This window comes from Chiloscyllium punctatum, chromosome 32 (assembly GCF_047496795.1).
Source record: "Chiloscyllium punctatum isolate Juve2018m chromosome 32, sChiPun1.3, whole genome shotgun sequence".
Classification (NCBI taxonomy): Eukaryota; Metazoa; Chordata; class Chondrichthyes; order Orectolobiformes; family Hemiscylliidae; genus Chiloscyllium; species Chiloscyllium punctatum.
In genome coordinates, this window is record NC_092770.1 from 7,714,486 (window position 1) to 7,737,388 (window position 22,903).

At 39.8% G+C, this 22,903-nt stretch overlaps 1 protein-coding gene across 11 annotated transcripts in view; it reads left to right on the top strand.

Annotated features, from left to right (window-relative positions):
• Window positions 1–22,903, top strand: part of grip1 (glutamate receptor interacting protein 1) — a 472,826-nt gene that overhangs the window by 423,853 nt on the left and 26,070 nt on the right. For all 11 annotated transcript variants that reach the window (XM_072551567.1, XM_072551564.1, XM_072551566.1 and 8 more), the window contains 4 exons: window positions 3,815–3,960; window positions 13,482–13,626; window positions 14,466–14,605; window positions 15,235–15,420. In XM_072551567.1, coding sequence (XP_072407668.1) covers window positions 3,815–3,960; window positions 13,482–13,626; window positions 14,466–14,605; window positions 15,235–15,420 — 617 coding nt within the window. The remainder of the gene's footprint in view (window positions 1–3,814; window positions 3,961–13,481; window positions 13,627–14,465; window positions 14,606–15,234; window positions 15,421–22,903) is intronic.

The window sequence follows — 22,903 nt, forward strand, 5'->3', positions numbered from 1 at the left end:
TCCCTGACTTTAATATCTTTTATAAAGTCTGGCTCGTTACATAGCACTAATTCCAGAATAGCCTGCTCCCTTGTGAGCTCCATCACAAGCTGTTCCAAAAAGCCATCCTGTAAGCAATCCGTGAATTCCCTTTCTTTGGATCCACTGGCAACATAATTCACCCAGTCCATTTGCATATTGAAGTCCCCCATGATCACCGTGACCTGACTTTGCTGACATGCCCTATCTATTTCCTGGTACATCTTGCGCCCCTGGTCCTGACCACTCCTGGGAGGTCTGTACATAACTCCCATTATGGTTTTTTTTTGCCTTTATGGTTCCTCAACTCCACCCACACAGACTCCACATCATCTGACCCTATATCATTTAATGCCATAGATTTCGAAGGGAATGGAGTATTAAAAACATGTAAAAGTGAGGACTGCATCTGCTGGAGATGTTTCAGGCAAAAGCCCTTCAACAGGAATCAAAAACCTTGATGAAGGGCTTTTGCCCGAAACACCGATTCTCCTGCTCCTTGGATGCTATCTGACCTGCTGTGATTTTCCAGCACCACACTCTTGACTATAAAACATGGAACTCTCACTAAAACTATACAAGGCAGTGGTCAGATCACAGCTGGAACACTGTAGTTAGTGTTGAGCCTTTCTCTAGGGAAAGACATACTGGCATTGGAGGCAGTCCGGAGAAGGTATCACCTATGGTGGAAGGTTGGGCAGAGAATCGGCAGGTGGAGTTTTAATTTGAACAACTGTGAACTGATGAACTTTGGGAGATAAAAGGCAAAAAGAAAGTACATGGATAATGGCAGAACCCTTTGGAGTATTGATATTTAGAGGGATCCCTGATAGCTCCCTGAAAATGGCAACACAAATGAATCAGGTGGTAAAGAAGGCAAATGGTATTCTTGCCTTCATTGGTCAGGGTACTGAGTATAAAAGTTGGCAAGTCATGCTGCAGCTCCATCAGACTTCAGTTAGGCAACGTTTCGAGCATTGAATACAATCTGGTCCCCACACTATAGTAAGAATGCGGAGGCTTTGGAAAGGTTGCAAATAAGGTTTACCACCTTGTTGTCTGGATTGGAGTGTATTGGCTGCAAGGAGAGGTGTTACAAACTTGGATTATTTTCACTAGAGAACCTGACAGAAGTGTGTAGAATTGAGAAGCGTGGATCGGGTGGATATTCGGAATTTGTTTTCCCCAGGGTGGAAATGTCTAACACCAGGGGGCACAGGTTTAAGGTGAAAGGAAGAATGTTTAAGGGAGGTCTGCAAAGCAAGTTTTTTTACACAGAATAGTAGATCCTTGGAACATGCTGCCAGGGGAGGTGGTTGAGCAGATGTATTAGCATATTTGAGGCATTTAGACAGACATACAAACAGGAAAGGGATAGGATAATATAGATCACATGCATGCACATGAGATTAGTTTGGAACGACATCATGGTTGGAACAGACTTGATGGGCCGAAGGGCCTGTTCCTGTGTTGAACTGTTCTGTGTTCGATGTTCTAGATTGATCCCCAGCACAGAGGGATATACTTAGATGGAAAGGTTGCATAGTTTGGGGCCTATCTTCAACAAATTTAGAAGAATGAGAGGCAACTTCATTGAAGCATATACAATTTTTAGGGGACTTGACAGAGAAGCTACGGAAGGGCTGTTTTCCCCTGGGGACAGGCTCGGACTAGGGAGCATAGTCTCAGAGTCAGGGGTCACCCATCTGAGAGAGACAGGAGGAGGAATTTATTATTTCAGAGTGCAATAAATTTGTGGAATTCTCAATCACAGAGGACTGTTGAGGTTGGATTTTTATGTCTACTCAGATTTTCGTGAGCACAACTTCAAAGTTTATAGCTCATGTCAAATTGGCAAGTGTGATTGTTACAGAGATGGACATTTGCAACATTAAATAAACAAACAAGATCTTTTCCCTGGGGTGGGAGAGGTCCAGAACTAGAGGGCATTGGTTTAGGGTGAGAGTGGAAAAATTTAAAAGGGAACTAAGGGGCAACTTTTCATGTAGAGGGTGGTGCATGTATGGAATGAGATGCCTGAGGAAGTGGTGGAGGCTGGAGCAATTACGATGAATTTAAAAGGATGGGTATATGAATAGGAAAGGTTTAGAGAGGTATGGGCCAAGTTCTGGCAAATGGGACTAGATTAATTTAGTTAAAAATCACACAACACCAGCTTATAATCCCAACAGGCTGGTTTGGAAGCACTAGCTTTCGGAGCACTTCATCAGGTGATTGTAGAGAATAAGATTGGAAGACACAGAATTTCTAGCAAAAGTTTACAGTGTGATATAACTGAAATTATATATTGAAAAGGACCTGAATTGTTTGTTAAGTCTCTCATCTTTTAGCTAACCATGTTGGTTTTAGATCTTTCATATGTAAATCGCAAAACTTTTTTAACAAGTTAAATTCTCAAGTGAACATTAACAATTGATGTCATTTTAGCCCAGATAAGGTATTGAAGGTGTTAACTCCCTGTGAGGCTGTCTGTGCCACAATGGTCAGACTGATTCTCATCTAAAAGACAGATTTACAGAATCTTACATTGATTCATGCAGTTTTTGAGCAAAGTAAAATGTAATTCTGCAAGTGCAAATTCACTACATACATACATAAGTTTATGTGTGCATGTGGATGTGTGTCAAGGTGGTGGGGGGGGGAAAATGTATGACATGAAAGAAGATTAGATATTATTTCCTATAATGAAAGCAGATTGTCTGTTCAATCATTCCTCCTATATACAAGTGCTCTTCTCCAGAAAAGAGAAGGTTGAAGGGTAATTTCATGGAGTCTTCAGATTATGAAACAGTTTGATGGGCAAAGTGTGGGAATGGTGCTGCAGCTCTGTACTGGTGACAATTCCAAAAGTAGGGAATTTGTAATAATAATCATGCGAGCATAGGACCATGTGGAATGGCTTATGACAGCAGAGGAACCTGGAGGTGACAATATTTTCAAAACATTTTCCTGTTCAGTGATCTCATCACCTTAAAGTTCCAGCCTTTTAGAAGAATCCTGGGCACAAGGCTGCAGTTGTTCAAGGAGAAAGCTCCACCATCAACTCAGGGATGTTAGGGACAGGCAATGATTAAGACGCACTTGTTTAAAATAAATCATTCATTAATCCTTTAAGAGTATGCTTTCCTTTGATCCAGCTCATAAGGACATATGTGTCTGAAGTCTGAATGTTTCATTATTTAGCCCACAGATCCTCAATTATTTATTATATTTAAGTCATTTCTACTGATGCCTTCATCCACTGACTTTTGATCAGATATTTTTCTATAAACCATGGCAGTGCTAGAGCTACCCATTGTGTGAGATTTGACAGCAAGTGTCAGCAGTTAATTTGAAGACCGACTTTAATCCTGTTCATGATTCAATGTGCGCGCAAACATTTTCAGGTACTAGTCACTGACTAGCAAAAGAAGCTGGATTCATAGCTGATATTCCACCCCTGTGCCTGTGAAAATCGGCTAGTTTCTTATGGGCAGGTAATTGAAAATTAGACTTTCTAGCCCATTTGGCTTGGTGGTACATTGGGCAATACTTTTGGTATCAAGGGAGCTTTTCATCGCCTCTTAAACTTTCTAATACTCATTATAGGTACTTATCTCTGTCAAGTGATTTTAATTTATGCAATCTCCAATATATTATGGCACTGTTGAATTAATGCTCCATCAATTATGAGTTCAAAATACTGAAGAATAGATGAAAAAAACCACCAAATTCACCTTACAATGTGAATTTTGATTTAAAGCTTGAGTGATGGCTATTTTGTATTCTCAAACAGAACTGGAACATTGGAGCTGGGAGACAAGCTGCTTGCCATAGACAGCATCCGTCTGGATAACTGCTCCATGGAAGATGCAGTTCAGATCCTTCATCAGTGCGAGGAACTTGTGAAACTCAAAATACGCAAAGATGAAGACAACTCAGGTAGAAAGGAACATGTAGCTTTTCTTTTAATTTGGCAAGCATTGCAATTCAGCAATCATTCCTGAGTTTCAGTCAAAACAATTGGAGTTTTTGCCCAGTGGTCCATTGCTAACTTCAGCAGGATATATGGGAAAGCTGCATTGGCATTATTCTGTGACTCTTACAGTAAGCTTTTGAAAAGGACGAACATTCACAGTTATCCATTTTGCTGCCCATGTATTTTCTTAATAAATTTAAGCATCATTAAGGTGCTGCCAACCTTATTTGTTCAACTGATTCTCATGAATATTGAATGAAAATGCAAGTTGCACATTTTAGTTATCAATTTATGGAGGCTTAAATTGAAAGATTAGTATGTAACCAAGTACTTGTAATTGGACAGATAATGAAATTAGTTGGAAAATGCCAGATTATAAAGATCAAAGGTAAAAACCCAAATATTTGAATCCTGAATGGGTCCAGTTGTTCACTGAAGCCATTCGGTAAGAATCTTGAATTTGTGTTCAGATTATTGGACTTACATTGTCTTTTATTGTGGCTAATGTTAAAGTGTGTGATTTATAAAATTATTGTAAAATAATGAGTCAAATTGCAGGAGGCCTACACTTGAGATGGAGCTTTGAGTTAGCCAAGGGAGTTCCTACATAACCCTATTTACCTGCAGATGTGCACTCCTATTTTAAAAAAAACAGAAGTAATGAAGGTATAAGATTTAGAAACAGAAGGAGACAATTCAACCCATCGAGTCTGTTCTGCTATTCAGTTTGATTATGGCCACTCTGATAGTCATCAACTTCACTCTCCTGCATTTTTCCTCCTATATCCTTTGATTCCCCTCTTGGTTAAATATTGGTTTATCTCGGCTTTGAATAAACTTAATGATCCAGCTTCCCGTGTTCTGTGCAGTAAAGAATTCTATAGATTCGCTACCTTCTCAAAACAGAAGTTCCTCTTCATCTCCATCTTAAATGTGTGACTCCTTTCTCTGAGTTAGCCTGTCTGGTTCTAGTCTCTTCTACAAAGGGCAACATCCTCTCCATCTTTATCCTGTCAACCCCTTAAGTATCATAAATGTCTCAATGGGCACCTCTCCTACTTCTACACTACAGGAAGTACAAGCCCAACCTATTCAGCTTCTCATGAGAAAATCCCTTCATACCCAGGGTTAATCTTGTGAGCCTTTCCTGGGCTGCCTTCAATATCAGTATATCTTTCCACAAAATAATGGGACCAAAACAGATCATAATATTCTAGGTGTGGTCTGGCTAGTGCCTTGTAGTGTTTTAGGAAGATTTCACTATTTTTGTAGTTTATTCCCTTTGAAACCAAGGGCAACATTCTATTTATTTTCCTAGTACCTGCTGGACTGGAATGCTTTTTTTTTGTGTGATTTATGCAGAAAGACTTTTAGATTACTTACAGTGTGGAAACAGGCCCTTCGGCCCAACAAGTCCACACCGCCCCGCCGAAGCGCAACCCACCCATACCCCTACATTTACCCCTTACCTAACACTACGGGCAATTTAGCATGGTCAATTCACCTGACCTGCACATTTTTGGACTGTGGGAGGAAACCGGAGCAACCGGAGGAAACCCACGCAGACACTGGGAGGACGTGCAAACTCCACACAGTCAGTCACCTGAGGCGGGAATTGAACCCGGGTCTCAGGCGCTGTGAGGCAGCAGTGCTAAATCCTTCTGTGCTGCAACTTTTTGCAGTCTTTCGCTAATCAAATAATAATTAGCTCCTCTATTCTTTCTACCAAAGTATTTTTTTGCCTCCTCACCTTATCTACATACCTCTTCAGACTCTTTGTCATGTTCACCACTTGCCTTCCCACCTATTTTTGTGTTATTAGCAAATTTAGCTATAGTACACTCACGCCATCCAGACCATTACATATATTGTAAGCCATTGTGGTGCCAGCCCTGATCCTTGTGGCACTTCAATAGCTACAAGTTACATCCAGAATTTACCTCTTTAATCTCAATTCATTGGCTAATCCTCTATCCATGCTGAAGTACTGTCTCCAAAACACCACGGATATTATTATGTAGCGTCATGTGCAATGCATTATTGGAAACCTTTGGCGATCCAAATATATTACTTCCACTTGTTTTCCTTTATCCCTTTTTACTTCCTCAAAAAATTCTAATAATTTTTTCAGACATGGTTTCCCCTTCTTGAAGCCATGCTGACTCTGCTTAATTATATTATGCATTTCTGTGTGTTGTACTTAAAGTAGACTATACTACTTTCCCAATGTCAGATGTTAAGCCAACTGGCCTATGATTACTTTTTTCCTCCCTTTTTGGATAAGGGTATTTTTTAGTTTTCCAGTCTTCTGCGACTTGTCCAAAAACATCCTTCCCTACCACCATATATATCTTCGTTGTGAGTCATGAACTGGTCAGACCATATTTGGAATATTGTGCGCAAGTTTTAGGTCCCATATGTCAGCAAGGATGTACTGGCTCTGGAGTGTGCTCAGAGGAGGTTCACGAGAATGATCTCAGGAATAAAAACTTAACATACAAAGGACATTTGAAGACCCTGGGTCTATATTAGATGGAGTTAGAAGAATGAAGGGGGATCTAATTGAAACATACAGAATATTAAATGCCTGGACAGAGTAAATGTTTCCATTTGTAGGAGAGACTGGGACCCGAGGGCACAGCCTTAGAATGAAAGGAAGCCCTTTTAGAACAGGGATAAGGAGAAACTTCTTTAGCGAGAGCAAGGTGAATCTATGGAATTCATTGCTACAGAAGGCTGTGGAGGCCAGGTCATTTAGTATATTCAAGAGTGAGATAGATAGATTCTTGAGTATCAAGGGTTATGGAAGAAAGTGGGAGAATGGGGTTGAGAAATATATCAGCCATGATTGAACGGCAGAGCAGACTCAATGGCCTAATTTTTGCTCTTATGTCTTATGGTCTAACTACTTTCTTAAATGTCTATCATTATTTTTCAACTGTCTTTTCTGCTAAACTTGCTTCAAGTCCACTTTGTAATTATCCTTATTTAAGTTTAAGCATTTGTTTTGAATCCAAGTTTCTTACCTGAAACTGAATGCTAAATTCTGAAATTTTATTGTTGGTGTTTCCAAGAGGATCTTTTACTCTGAGATCATTTATTAAACCTGCCTCATTGCACATTATCATTTCCCAAATAGCCTCCTCTCAGGTTGGAGCGACAACATTTCTGTTCCAAGAAACTGTCTATGACTACTTCTGGCCATTTGATTTTCCCAATCTACCCGAAGATTAAAGTCACCCATGGTCAATGTAGTAATTTTTTTGTATGCCCAAAATGATCTCCTGGTTTATTCTGTGATCCACAGTACAGTTACTGTTAGGTGGCCTATAAACTACTCCCACTAATGTTGCATTCTCCCTTTGTTATTTCTTGCATCTACCCATGTAAGTATTATATCTTCTGATCCAAGATAATTTCTAGCTACTGCATTTGCCATTCTGTACTAACACAGCTAACCCATCATTATTTTCTTTCTACCTCTCCTTTCAACGAGTCACATCTCCCTGAAGATTTTGTTCCTATCTTGTCCTTGTCACCATGTCTCTGTAATGGCTAGAAGATCCTACCCATTAACCTCTATTTGTGTAATTCGTTCATTTCCTTATTTCATTTATTTTGTCCCACATACTAAGTGCAATTCAGTAAGGACCCATTAATTTTGCCATTTTGTCACTTTTCCTCCTTTGACTGCATTTGCTGTCTTTTAATTTTGTACATTCTGTTCCGCACTCTGAGTATCATTATTTTAAGTAGCTGCCCTAACCTTTTGCTCAGTACGAATTCACATGCATCCCTTCTCCGGACCCCCTGAACTCCCACTCCAATTTGTTCAACATCCTCTCTACAGCCCTAGTTATTGGATTTACTCGGACACTGATCCCAGCATAGTTCAAGTGAAACTTGAGCCACCAGATCAGCCCCCTTCATCCCAGTACTGGTGTTAGTTCCCTTTGGACAGAAATTCAACCCAATATGTGAAATGATGCTTTTATTTTCCAAATTTTTCACATTTTTATAATTATCACTTTATGGTGGCCAGAATGAACACTCTTGATGAGTTGTGCATCGTTTTCATTGGTCCCAGGAGTACTGAATGTCTACTTTAGAGACCGAGTACTATAACAAAATTTGACTTTCTAGCATCATTAGAAGTAAAAAGGGGCAAACTCTTTTTGGTACTTTAAAATAGAAGTTCCCTATGAAAGGAAAATAGTGTTTATCTAATAGTTTTTTATTGGTCATTGATGCAGTAAGTATTATTTTTAAAAAGCTACATCTTGACCTGTATGCCTTTCAGCTACCAACTGGAAGTTTGATTTTCTCTTTAAACTATTATCAACCCTGAAGGCAATTTAGAACTTAGCAATGCCGATGGTGCTGGCTAATCAGTCAGAACTCCTTCATTAGGTAACCAAATCATCTTAGCTGGAGCTAAATGATATGATATTTTTATTACTGATGCGACAAGAATTCTCATTTCACATCCTCATGATGTCCTAAAGCATTCACAGCTAAGAAGTTATTTTTAGTCACTTATGTATGTAAAGAAGCAAAAGTGAAATCTGTTTCTGGCGGAGTTATTGAAGGATATGTGGGTTCACACACCAGGAGATCTCCTTTGCTCACCTTTTGAGAATTGCCGATGCTCCTTTTACAACAGTAGTGCCTTGATTTAATGTCTCATCGAAAAGATGAATTATGCAGGAAAGTTACCACATGGGTTTCCTGCTAATTCTTTGTAACCTCAGCAAAATCACAGAAATACTGGATGAGTGGCACAGTGCCAGAATCATAGAATCTCACAGTGCAGAACGGGTCCTTTGGCCCATTGAGTCCACACTGACACATAAGAAACATCTGACCTATATTTACCTTGCAAATGATTCCACAGCTCTTCTACTGAAGCCACAGTGGACAAATGGAAAAGCCCCTGTGAAAGGTCACTCTCTCTAATTGTTTCATATATTTCAAACAACAGCCAGTCATAGCACTAAGACTTCAACTAGAACAAATGAAACTGGATGGTTTTGTCACTGAGTGATCTACTTTTTAATGCTTAGCTCTAAGAAAAATCACGTTTTGAGATTTTAAGTAGATTTAATTATGAAGGATACAGTCTTAAGTTAGCCTGTGTTAAATGTACTTATCTGTTGACAGCCCAATGAGTAAGGCATAGAATGAAACATGCTGAAACTTGTGGGTTTTTTTCTCACTTCTTGACCCAAGTATTTTAGGATAAAATGCCTGACTGTCCCCAAAAGGGACAAACATAAAATTAAATGAACACCAATTTATATAATCCAGGCCTAAAAAGGCAGGAGAGTGTAAGAACAATTTTACCAATCAACTCTCTTTTAGTTGCATAGTGTAGGAAAGCTCTGGTGTACAAGTTGATTCTGTGTTTCCTTGAGCTATTGAAGACAAAAATTGCTGGTAATTGCAACAGTTCAAGCAGCATTCGCAGAGAGAGAGCAAGCTAACATTTTGAATCTAGATGCCTCTTCTTCAGAGCTGTGAAGAAGAGTCATCTGGACTTGAAACATTAGCTTGCTGTCTGTCCATGGATGCTGCCAAACTCACTGTGATTTCTAGCATTTTTCATTTTGAGTACAGAATCTAGTTTCTGCAGTAATTTGCTCCTACTTTGTTTCAACTATATTTGGCATAGACCTTCATCTATTACTAAGATATTACTCAAGATGGCACCCCAAACTGCTTAAAATAACTGAAAAACAATGGGATCCCTCCAGAGTTTCATTTTTGAAAAGAATCATAAATATGGAAAAGTAATAAAGGTGAAATTAATTGTGATAACTATAAAATAAATTGAAATGAGCGTGGAAGTGGCTTTGGCTATTCACATGTTAAGGAGATTTAAATTATCTTCCTCTTCAAATGTGCATCTTCAAAATCTTTGGAATTTTGCACAAAATTGATACAGGTAAACAGTACACAATTAAAAAGGTTTTAAATACCTGGAGATGTAAATTTAAAATGAGAAAATTAGCTGCAAGAAAGACCCCATTATGGAAAGGGTATGAGTTTTTTACTACAATTTACTGGAAAGGTCTTTTGAGATGGCTAAGTGTTTCAATAGGCAGTTCAGTCTTTTTTGATTAGATTAGGTTCCCTACAGTGTGGAAACAGGCCCTTTGGCCCAAACGACCCTCTGAAGAGTAACCCACCCAGACCCATTTCCCTCTGACTAATGCATCTAGTTCTATGAGCAATTTAGCATGGCCAATTCACCTAACCGGCACACCTTTGGACTGTGGGAGGAAACCAGAGCAACTGGAGGAAACCTGGGAGAGTTGGGGTGGGGGGGAGCGGTGCGGGGTCATGTAGTGAATAGATGGGGGATCTCATTTCGAGACTGGTTTAGTTATGCTCCAATTGATTCATTTAATGTCTTTTTTAGAAATCTGAACTTGCATCATTGAGTTTTAATGCAATTGAGCTGAGTTTGTGTTTTGCTGCGCTTAACAAGAATATTGCATTCGTATGAGGAAGTTTTCTGCAGTCAGTAAGGCAGTTGTGTGTTCAAAAACAACAGCTAGAAGATCATTGTAAATCCCCTTTAGCAAAACATAGAGGATTTGCTATGTTGGTTTTTGACATTGTTATAGTATAAAATGGTGCCACAGCAGATCCCTTCTGAGTCATATTGACTGAGTAGGAATACACTCTGATACTTATTCATTCATCAAAGTGTCTTTGAAGAAGAACTTATAATTTGTTGTCAATGGTGCATAATTAAATGTCACAATCATTTCAGAGGTATGTTATTCAGCAATGTAAAAATAATTGAAGAGCATTGTTAATTCTTTACTGTAGGCATGGAATATTCATTATAATGAGCTGAGGTGAATTGAGCACATTTTAGCATAATAAATTTGACCTGTCAAGGTTTTTTAGTCTAATGGCAGTCTACGTATTTATCGAGGTTTATTTTGCACAAAGCAATTTTATTTTGATGGATTGGATAAGTCCTGGTATTTCTTTTAAATGGAGTGGTGGAAACTGTGTCCACATGCCTCAATGCAGAAGCTCATTTAGACAGAAATTCCTCTGGTTCTGCCTGGTACCTTGCAAGACTCCACTGATCCTATCCAACATATACATGCAAACCTGGTGGCAGGAGATTGTAGCAAGAGACCAATTGCACTGGGAGGTGATCAACACGGAGGGTTGGGGGAATGAGGAAGGGAACAAATTGGTCTCTCTCAAAATGATGCCACCTAGAATTGTTACAATAGTGCACTAGGATTAGAAGCACTGTGCCCACAGCTATGTTCACAGTTTCATTTTTGAATACTTTAGGGATGTGACTATTGGCTTATGATTTGACAGTTGACTGTGTTATTATCCAACAAGGAGTACGTTAGAATGAATGAGGTAAAATCGCCACAATCCCACTGACCGTAGAGCTTCTCTCATTAGAGAAAGGTAACTGGTGGTGGTTTAATCTGAGGGTCACCACACCTCAGGCGATAGAAGCGATTGAGAAGGAGAGTCCTTCACAATAACCTCAGCAAGTGTGGGGATTGGACCCACGCTGTTGGCAGTCATCTGTGTAAAAAAAAGCTGTCCAACCAACTGAACACTGTGCATGCCCCCGGGGAGAAAAGGAGGCATTAAATTACATATGAAGAATCCAAAAGTCATCCTTTTGTGGAGTAAACTGAGGAATTGGGCCACTCAGATCTGATCTCACATAGCCTTAGTTCAAACATGGACAAGAAAGCTGAACTGCATAGGTGAGGTGAGAGGGCCACTAATGATATATCATTGTTTACAAAAGGAACAAAGGATAAATGAAATAAATCCAGGGCAGTTGGACTAACCTCAGTCGTGGGCAAATTATTGGAGTCAAAACTGAAACACTGTGTCAACTGTACTAAGAAAGGTACAGATAGCCAAGGACAGTCAGCATGGATTCGCTAAAGGCAGATAGCGTCTGACTAATTAATGTGGTCAACATGGATTTCACTAAGGCTTTTGACCAGGTTCCACTTTACATACTACTTAATAAGTGTAAAGTCCATGGGAATAGGGGAATGTAGTAAACTGGATACAAAATTGGTTCAATGGTAGGAACAAACAGTAATTGATGGGTGTTTTTGTGACTGGAAGGTTGTTTCCAGTGGACTTATGCAGTGTTCAGTACTAGGGCTCCTCATGCTCATGGTCTATACTAACAATTTAAATGTAGATACAGGGGGAATAATCACAAAGTTTCCCTTTGGCTTGTTAATATTATTTTGGAAAGGAAATCTGCCATCCTTATTGTCCTTGCCTACATGTAACTGCAGATGCACAGCAGTGTGCATGACTTCCAGCTGCCCTCTAATATGGTTTAGCAAGCCAGTCCATTTCAAATGCTGACTTTGCCAGTGATTCCCACCTTCTGTGAACAAATAAAGGAATAATATATTATGGTCACTGTGCACCTTGAATGTTCGAAGTATGCCTCCTGTTAACTGAGCACAGAATCAGGTTGGCCACATTTGTGTTTTAGGCAAAAAGCCAGTGAAACAAAAACAAGGATTGGATCTTGAGAGAAATTACATATAATGGAGTTTAATCAATTGTTGCTTTTATTTAACTTGAATTATTGCTGAAGTAAAAGATTTATTCAATGCAACTTAATTCAATCTGATTAGACCAATTAGACTTCGCCTAGCTCCATGACAGTTGATGATACTTCAAAGCAGCAGTGTCAAGTGTTCAATGCGTCAGCTTCCTTTTATTAAGGGCAACCTTAATGTACATTTGCTTTATATCTGTTTTTGGGTCTCTTGTGTTATTTATAATGTTTAGTTCATATCACGAGCGTTTTAAATTTTGGTCAGAAATGCCCTGTATTTTAATCTTTTGGTGTTTGGAGGGATGTGGGTGAAAAAACAATCTCAAATCGGGCAAAATTGTTTACATGTCTCAATCTCCTAGCAGATTGTTTGAATCCCAGTGGGGTTTGTGTGGTTCACAATTTTTGTGAAAATTATTTTCACAAAAAGAGAATTATTAATTTTAGTGCTAGACATTTCACACGAAAGATGTAAAACCGTTCCAAGTTCAAATGAAGGCACTTGGCACATGCCAACAGATTAACTATGTAAATAAGATTCTCCATTTGGTAGTATTTTTTGTTCTTCGAGATAGTGAGGACTGTAGATACTGGAAAGTTAGCATCGATAAAGTGAGGAGCAGGAGAAAGCACAGCAGGCCACGCAGCATCAGAAGAGCAGGAGAGTTGATGTTTCTGGCAGTACCCTTAATCAGGACTGTTAAAGGGTCCTGCCTGAAATGTTGACTCTCCTGCTGTTCTGATGCTGCTTGACCTGCTGTGCTTTTTCGAGCTCCACAATTTATTGAATCTAATATTCTTGGTTCAAGTTATAAGCTGATAAATCCTTTCATTTCAACAGCACACACCTGCTACTTTTGTACAAAAGCATTTATGCCTTCCTTAAATTCCTAGATGAACAAGAGAGCTCTGGGGCAATCATTTACACGGTGGAGTTAAAACGTTATGGCGGTCCATTAGGAATTACCATATCGGGCACCGAAGAACCTTTTGACCCAATTGTCATCTCAAGCCTAACAAAAGGAGGTTTAGCTGAAAGGTAAGGAGCAAAATGTCTTCTTTCTGCAAATAGTGCACAGCTCTCCCCAGTCGCCTATGTCAGCCAAGTCTGGGAAGCCCTGTTCAAGGCTGGCACTTCCCAAAGAAAGAAGAGAATGTTAAGGAATGTCAGCTGTGGCTGCATTTATGTGAAGCAAATGCATGAACGATGCAACTGAGTAACTCGCAGGTCTCAATGAATTTGGGAGTGCTTTGTAACCATGTTTAACCCATCATTTATTTGAATGTTTAAAATGTATATCTATGCTTGGCCTGTAACCTCCTGTGCATCATGAGATTATCCAGATATATATGGTGTACTGATATGAGAATGCTGTGTCCTATATAATCCTTTGATATTTGTAAGTATTGCAGGCATTTTAGATTGTTTTAACAAGATGGGGAAAATAGCTTACTTTATAGATGCATGATGTATTAGGTGTTTGCACTGGACACATCAGTAGATTATTGAAGAGTTAGCAGTGAGTATTTCTAAAATGCTGGGAAAATTGGTTTCATGTGAGTCTATCTGAATTATTAAAGGCCCCACACTATATCCCAGCCCTCTTCGAAGAAACCTGTTTAGACTGAAATAATGATTTAGATTTATTATCCGAAATGTAATTCACACACTGGTTATTTATTGTCACAAAACGTGATTGTCATTCTGGCATTGTTAATTTTATGCTCAATAAAACTGTGATAAATCAGACTCAATGCATGAAGCTAACACAGCCCTTGCACATATAAAATTATATAAAGCATGAAACAATCTTCTTGCCAGCTGTTCTAATCTTTCTTTTTCCCCTTTAATCTGAAGTTTTTTGCCTTATGTTACAGGACTGGTGCAATCCATATTGGAGACAGAATCTTGGCTATAAACAGTAGTAGCCTGAAGGGTAAACCCTTAAGTGAGGCTATCCATCTCTTACAGATGGCAGGAGAGACTGTCACACTGAAAATTAAGAAACAACTTGATAGTAAGCACTTCACTTGCTGCATTCACATTTTTTTAATGAGTTGAGATTCAAACTGCTGTTTTAGTTTAGGAATTATAGAAATCAGGGTTACATGAAGAGTTAAGTAAAACAATGCTGGAAATCTAAAAGAGAAAGCACTGGAGAAGCTCAGAAGTCTGGCAGCATTTGAGTGAGAAAGCAGAGTTAATGTATTGGGACTGGTGACCCTTCCTCAGAAGACCCTTCTAAAGAGGGGTCACTGGACCCAAAACATTATCTCAGCTTTTTCTCAACAGATGCGGCCAGACTTGCTGAATTTCTGCAGCAATTTCTGTTTTGTCACATGAATAGTCACCTGGTTCTTGTTAAAATTGTTCGCTTTTTTGACAGACTTTTGGGGACTGTCTACTCTGAGGCTTCCAAATAGATCTAAGTTACAGTCAGTTGATTTCTTTAATACTGTAAAAAAAAACTGCCAACTAACTCCAAGCAAAAAGAGGGGAGGTTTTATTCCTTAATTTGTGGATGGACTTAAGCCTGGTCCTTAACATATAAGTACCACACCAGATGACATTATTTTGATATGGTTGAATTTTAAAGGCATATTCTTTGATTTTCAGATACAGTTTTGGTTGTCTTTGTTTTTACAGTGTCCAGTCCTAAAAAATCATCAATTTCTGGACGGCTGAGTGAATTGAGTGATGTGGAAGATGAAATTCCCACTGTACAGAAGCCAGCCAAGCTTTCTGAGATGTACTCTGCTACGATCCCCAGTGTGGACAGTGCAGTGGAATCTTGGGATGGGTCAGGCATAGACACAGGCTATGGAAGTCAAGGTAACAGTTAAGTTGTACTTTATTAATTGTTCGTGAGACCTTGATGTCACTGGCAGGTCCAGTATTATTGCCTATCCTTTAAAAACTTTTGGTACACTAAATCAAGATGCTTTGAGGAAAGTCTTAACCAAACTTGGATATTCAGACAAAATTATGTCATGATAAAGGCACAAAAGTAGACCATTTTGCCCCTCTAGTTGTTTTGCTATTCAATAAAATTAAGGCTGATCTGTTTGTGTTTTGCATTCCACGTTTCCTTCCACCCCTGATTTAACCCCTAATTTCCCTGCCAAACGAGAATGTATCCACCTTTGTCTTACGTATTCAATGACTCCACTGCTACCACCTTCTGAGGCAGAATGCCAAAGTCTCAACTCTGAGAGAAAAACAAATTCTCCCCATCTCTGACCTAAAAGGCCAATGCTGAATTTTAAAACCGTTATCCAAAAGGAAACATCCTTTTGGTATCCACCTTATTAAACCATTCTGGATCTTCTGCACTTCAGTCAATCATCTCTCAAATTGTCTTAAATCCCAGAGAAAACAAGTCCAGCCTCCCCAGCTTAACCTAATAAGACAACCCAATCATTCCAGGCATCAATCTATTGAATCTCCTCTGAATCACCTTTAATGAACCTTGAGTAAGGAGACCCAGACTGCAGACAGCATTCAAGATGTGGTCTCACTAATGCTCTGTTTAACAAAAATATAAAATTGTTATTTTTATGTTCACTTCTACTTGTAGTAAAAGATAGCATGCCATTAACTGCCTTGATTGTGTACTGTCCCTGCCTGATAACATTTTTTGACTCATGCACTGAAACTCCTAAATCCCTCAGACTCCTCAGAATTTTGGAGTTATTCTACATCAAACAATATTCTGGTTTTTTTTTTAGTCTTCCCACTAAAGTGAAAAATTTCACATTACCCCATGTTATAGCCCATCTACCAGATATTTATCCATTTGCTCAACCTATCTAATCTATCTGCAACTTCCTTACATCGTCACAACATATTTTTTTATCTGCCTTGATGTCATCTGTGAATGCCTCTGCATCTTCATTTAAGTCATTAATGCAAATTGCACAAACCCTGCATGAATCCGCTTGTCACATCCTGCCAATCAAAGACCCATTTATGCAAATTATATTTTCTGCAAGCAAACCAATCTTTATTGTTTCTAGTATCCTACATCATGAGTTTTTTTTTAGATTACTTAGTGTGGAAACAGTCCCTTCAACACAACAAGTCCACACTGACCCTCCGAAGTGCAACCCACCCATTCCCATTCCCCTACATTTACCCCTTCACCTAACACTACGGGCAATTTAGCATGGCCAATTCACCTAACCTGCACATCTTTGGACTGTGGGAGGAAACCGGAGCAAACCCACACACACACGGGGCGAATGTGCAAACTCCACACAGAGAGTCACCTGAGGTGGGAACTGAACCCGGGTCTCTGGCGCTGTGAGGCAGCAGTGCTAACCACCGTGCCACCCCTGCCTTTATTTCCTGCTTTAATATGGCACCTTGTCAAATACCTTCTGGAAATCTGATTACAGTACATCTGCAGGCTCTCCCTTATCCATAGCATGACATGACTCCTTCAAAGAAAAATTGTTTAAATATGATCGCCCTTTGACAATTCTGGATTGCCTTGCTTTTTTTCGAAGTGTCTAGCTATTACCTCTTTAATGATCAATTCTATGATCTTCCACTTGATGAGTGTCAAGTAAACTGACCTATAATATCCTGTTTTCTGTCTCAATCTCTTGAAAAGTGGGTGATATTTGCTACTTCTGTCTGATGGAATGTTTCCAGAATCTAAGGACTTTTGGAAAATTAAAACCAATGTGTCTACTTCCTTATTAGCAACAAGATAAGTCAATCAAGATGCAAGACTAGTCAGCCCATAGCCCATAATCCCTCATGATTATGTTTTCACTAAATTTCTCTCTCCCTTCCACTTCCTGATTTAAAGTTCTTACTGTGATGTTTTTGTATCCTCTACAGTGATTACAGAAGTAAAATATTTGTTCGTTTCATCCAGCATTTCCTTGTTATCTATTACTAACTCCCCATGCTCATTCTATAAAGGACAAGTATTCACTTTACTTACTCCTTTCCTTTTTAAATACTGGTTGACACTCTTGTTATCTGTTTTTATACTCCTAGCTAGTTTCATCCCATACTCTAATTTCTTTCTCCTCATTAACACCTTAGTAATTCTCTATTGTTCTTGTTATTCTGTTTAATTATCTGACCTGTTACTCATCTTTGCGCAGTTAAGTACTTTGTCCTTAAATTTGATCTTTTTCCTAACTACTTTAGTTAACTCTGGATATGCAGCCTCCCTTTAACATTTTCCTTTATAGTAGGAATTTCCTCATTCTTGAGTATTCTGAAATATTCCCTTGTATGTTTGCTACTCTTTCTCTATTGATCTATCTCATAGTAGAATATGCCAGTTCAACTGGATCAGCTTTCATTTCCATGTAGTTGACTTTATCTAAATATAAAATACAAGACCTAATATTCTGCCTTTCAATTAAATTTTGGTCACTGCTACCTAGTCTGAAATCATTAATTAAGCCTGTCTTATTACCCTGATACAGTTTCATGGTGAATTGATGGAGAGAAACATTGTTTCCATTGGTTACCTTACTCAGGAGATTGCTAGAGAGTGAGACCATTTGGAGTAACAATGCTTTATTGCAATATGTAATCTTGGGAAATGCTCAGTTCACCAGCTGGTCTTTTTATGTCCCTAATTTTGGTATGTTCATATTGGGGCTGGTAAGAGGGCAGTGAAAATTAGGCTATGGTGCCAGGACATGTCATATAAAGCTAACGATAGTATAAACAGCCTTTTTGTTGAATAAGCTACTGGGTCAGAAGGATGATAAAGAGGATTGCAACCTATTCAGTTTACCTCGAGTGAGCAGCTAGGTGGTAGGAACTAGGATAAGGATGTGAAATCTTTTGGCTGGAGTTGAATAAGATAGTGCCTATCACAGCCTTGAATATACTTAGTGACCCAGCATCAAGAATCCTCTGCAATAAAGATTTCCACAGATCTCATTTTATCTGTGAGGAATGAAATTCCTTCTCGTCTCTCTTTCAAATGTGCAATTCTTATTCTGAGATTATGCCCTATGTTCCAAGATTCTTCCACAAGTGACAATATTTCCACATCTATACTGTCAAGTCCCATAAGAATCTTGTATGTTTCAGTAAGGTCACCTCTCAGTCTTCAATATTTCAGTGAGTACAGGCCCAATCTAGTCAACTTCTCCTCAAAGCTCAATCCCTCCATACCTAGTGTCAACTTACATGTGAAATAAGGCAAATGCTAGATTTAGCATCTGTAATATAGCTTGCGATTGGGAGCTAGTATTGTGTATCAGATAAAGTTCCGAAGTAGTCATAGAATCAAGGATGATAGCAGAGTAATGGAGGTGGCTATTGTCAGCATGTATGTAAAACTGACTTGATTCTCATTTAAAAATCACAACACCAGGTTATAGTCCAACAGGTTTAATTGGAAGCACTAGCTTTCGGAGTGCTGCTCCTTCATCAGGTGGTTGTGATTTTTAACTTTATACACTCCAGTCCAACATCGGCATCTCCAAATCCTGATTCTCATTGACACTGGAAGAAGAAGCGTTGTTCAATATATGTTGGCCATGTTGGCAAAGATCCCTTTAAGATGACTGTAGAGGATAGACGGAAGTGATAAATCACTTTGGCCTTCAAATAGTTCTCACCTTTATTCAGAAACATTGCTACCCCTTGAGAATTACTTTTCTCTTCAAAAGGGTTATTTGAACACAAACTTCATTTGTAGCTTGTATCTGGTGCATTGGCATCACAAGTAGCTCTCACTTTTTGAGCTGATGCAAAGTAATAAGAAAAAAAGTTAATCATCAGCACAGACCAAGAGACTAGCTCAGATTTGGAGCTGTTGCCCCTATTATTGACCTCTGACCTTTATTAGTAGCCTAGTTAAAGTGGCACCAGCTGAACTAGTCTCCAAATTTCAGACTATCTAATGAGCAACGACCAGGGGAAACTAATCCAGTTATGATCATGTATTCATGTGTTATTGCTTTGCTGAATTCCAATAAACAATTTGGGTGAAACCATTTGTGACTAAGTATGTGCATTTAAGTCAGAAGTATGAGTTGTAATAATTTTAAAAACTGAAGCTTTACTCTGTAAAATCATTGTGGAAATAACAAATGAAGAACTTCAATAAATCAGTAAACAGAACTGTTTGCAAATTACAAATACAAAAATAAGTTTGCATGCATCATTAGCTGCATTCTCAATTGTAGAGTGTCACTTATCAGTCTGTGCAGGAAGGCATCTGAAGGTTTAATTGACATCAATCTTGTAAATCAGTTCAGAAAAACGAGCAATTGCTTGTGTAAGTCTTATCATATGCCATGTTGGCAGACAGAGGGTTGTATATTTTTGGAATTCACTACTGTGTATTACTTATTGATGCTCAGTTTGTATATACTCTTGAGTAAATTGTGCAACATTAAGGGAATCAAAGAAATGGGAATTAGCGGGGAAAATGAAGTTATACAAACGTTCAGCTGCAAGCTTTTTGAATGGTAGAGCTGGTTCAGCAGGACCAGTGGCTTACTGCTACTTTACTATTATTGTCTCTGCATGTATAGCATTTATGAAATCTGAAGTTTATCTTTCAAGGGTAATTATTTGTTTTAATTTGACAACCATAGAGTCTGCAGATTTAATTATATATGAATATAGTTACTTGAGAAGTGACGGTGTGGACACCACTATATTCTGTGATACTGTATAACTTAAGCAAGGACTGACTTTAGTTTATGTGTCTAATACAGCATATCATTAACCAGAATGTGTTTCAGAGTTGGATTGCATTTTCAAGAAGTTGTTTTGAAACATACTTTCTGACAATCCTTAAAATTAACTCTACAGTATATTACTACTTCTCCCAAAGGGTTGTGATTCTGTGGAATTTGCTACCCCAAAGTGCAGTGGATGCTGGGACAGTGTGTAAATTTGAGACCATAAGAAATAGGAGTGGAAGTAAGGCCATTCGGCCCATCGAATCTACTCCGCCATTCAATCATGGCTAATGGGCATTTCAACGCTGAAAATGTGTTGCTGGAAAAGCGCAGCAGGTCAGGCAGCAAACAAGGAACAGGAGAATCGACGTTTCGGGCATCAGCCCTTCTTCAGGAATGAGGAAAGTGTCCAGCAGGCTAAGATAAAAGGTAGGGAGGAGGGACTTGGGGGAGGGGCGTTGGGAATGCGATAGGTGGAGGGAGATCAAGGTGAGGGAGATAGGCTGGAGTGGAGTGGGGGCGGAGAGGTCAGGAAGAAGATTGCAGGTTAGGAAGGTGGTGCTGAGTTCGAAGGATTTGACTGAGACAAGGTGGGGGGAGGGGAAATAAGGAAACTGGAGAAATCTGAGTTCATCCCTTGTGGTTGGAGGGTTCCCAGGCGGAAGGTGAGGCGCTCTTCCTCCAACCGTCGTGGACCTGCATATCCTTGGTGGAGTGGGAGGGGGAGTTGAAGTGTTGAGCCATGGGGTGGTTGGGTTGGTTGGTCCGGGTGTCCCAGAGGTGTTCTCTGAAATGTTCCGCAAGTAGGCGGCCTGTCTCCCCAATATAGAGGAGGCCACATCGGGTGCAGCGGATGCAATAGATGATGGGTGTGGAGGTGCAGGTGAATTTGTGGCAGATATGGAAGGATCCCTTGGGGCCTTGGAGGGAAGTAAAGGGGGAGGTGTGGGCGCAAGTTTTGCATTTCTTGCGGTTGCAGGGGAAGGTGCTGGGAGTGGAGGTTGGGTTGGTGGGGGTTGTGGACCCGACGAGGGAGTCATGGAGGGAGTGGTCTTTTCGGAACGCTGATAGGGGAGGGGAGGGAAATATATCCCTGGTGGTGGGGTCTGTTTGGAGGTGGTGGAAATGATGGCGGATGATACGTTGTACATGGAGGTTGGTGGGGTGGTAGGTGAGGACTAGTGGGGTTCTGTCCTGGTGGCGGTTGGAGGGGCGGGGCTCAAGGGCGAAGGAGTGGGAAGTGGAAGAGATGCGGTGGAGGGCATCGTCGATTACGTCTGGGGGGGTAAATTGCGGTCCTTGAAGAAGGAGGACTCTCACTCTCCCCGTATCCCATAATTCCTTGCAAAATTAAGAATTTATCAAGAAGACATTTAATGCCCCAGCCTCCACTGTGCTCAGTGGCAATGAATTCCACAGGCCCACCACTCTCTGGCTGAAGAAATGTCTCCTCATTTCTGTTCTAAATTGATCTCCTCTAATTCTAAGGCTGTGCCCACAGGTCCTAGTCTCCCCGCCTGATGGAAACAAATTCACAGCGTCCACCCTTTCTAAGCCATGTGTTATCTTGCAAGTTTTTATTAGATCTCCCCTCAACCTTCTAAACTCTAAAGAATACAGTCCCAGGATCCTCAGCTATTCATTGTATGTTAGGCCTAACATTCCAGGGATCATCCATGTGAATCTCCGCTGGACACGCTCCAGTGCCAGTATGTCCTTCCTGATGTGTGGGGCCCAAAAGTGGACACAGTATTCTAAATGGGAGATAACCAGAGCTTTATAAAATCTCAGTAGCACATCACTGCTTTTACATTCCAACCCAGTTGAGATAAATGACAACATTAAATTTGCTTTCTTAACCACTGACTCAACCTGCAAGTTAACTTTAAGACAATCCTGGCCTAGCACTCTCAGATACATTTGTACTTTGGCCTTATGAATTTTCTCACCGTTTAGAAAATAGTCCGTCTCTGTATTTTTTTTTCTGAAGTGCAAGACCCCGCATCTACTTACACTGAATTTCATCAGCCATTTCCTGGACCACTCTCCTAAACTGTCTAAATCTTTCTGCAGCCTCCCCACCTCCTCAGAACTACCTGCCTGTCCACCTAACTTCGTATCATCGGCGAACTTCACCAGAATGCCCCCGGATCCTTCATCCAGATCATTAATATATAAAGTGAACAGCTGGAACCCCAGCACTGAACCCTGTGGGACACCACTTGTTACCAGCTGCCATTCTGAAAAAGAACCTTTTATCCCAACTCTCTGCCTTCTGTCAGACAGCCAATTCTCAATCCATGCCAGTAGCTCACCTTGAACACCATGGGCCCTCACCTTACTCAGTAGCCTCGGGTGTGGCACCTTATCAAGGGCCTTTTGGAAGTCTAGGTAGATGACATCCATTGGGTTTCCCCAGTCCAACCTACTTGTTGCAGCTTCAAAGAATTCTAACAGGTTTGTCAGGCACAACTTCCCCTTACTAAATCCATGCTGACTTGTTCTAATCTGACCCTGCACCTCCAAGAATTTAGAAATCTCATCCTTAACAATGGACTCTAGAATTTTACTTATAACCAAGGTTAGGCTAATCGGTCGATTAGGAAGAATTTAAGGAAAAGTTAGACAGATTCTGAATT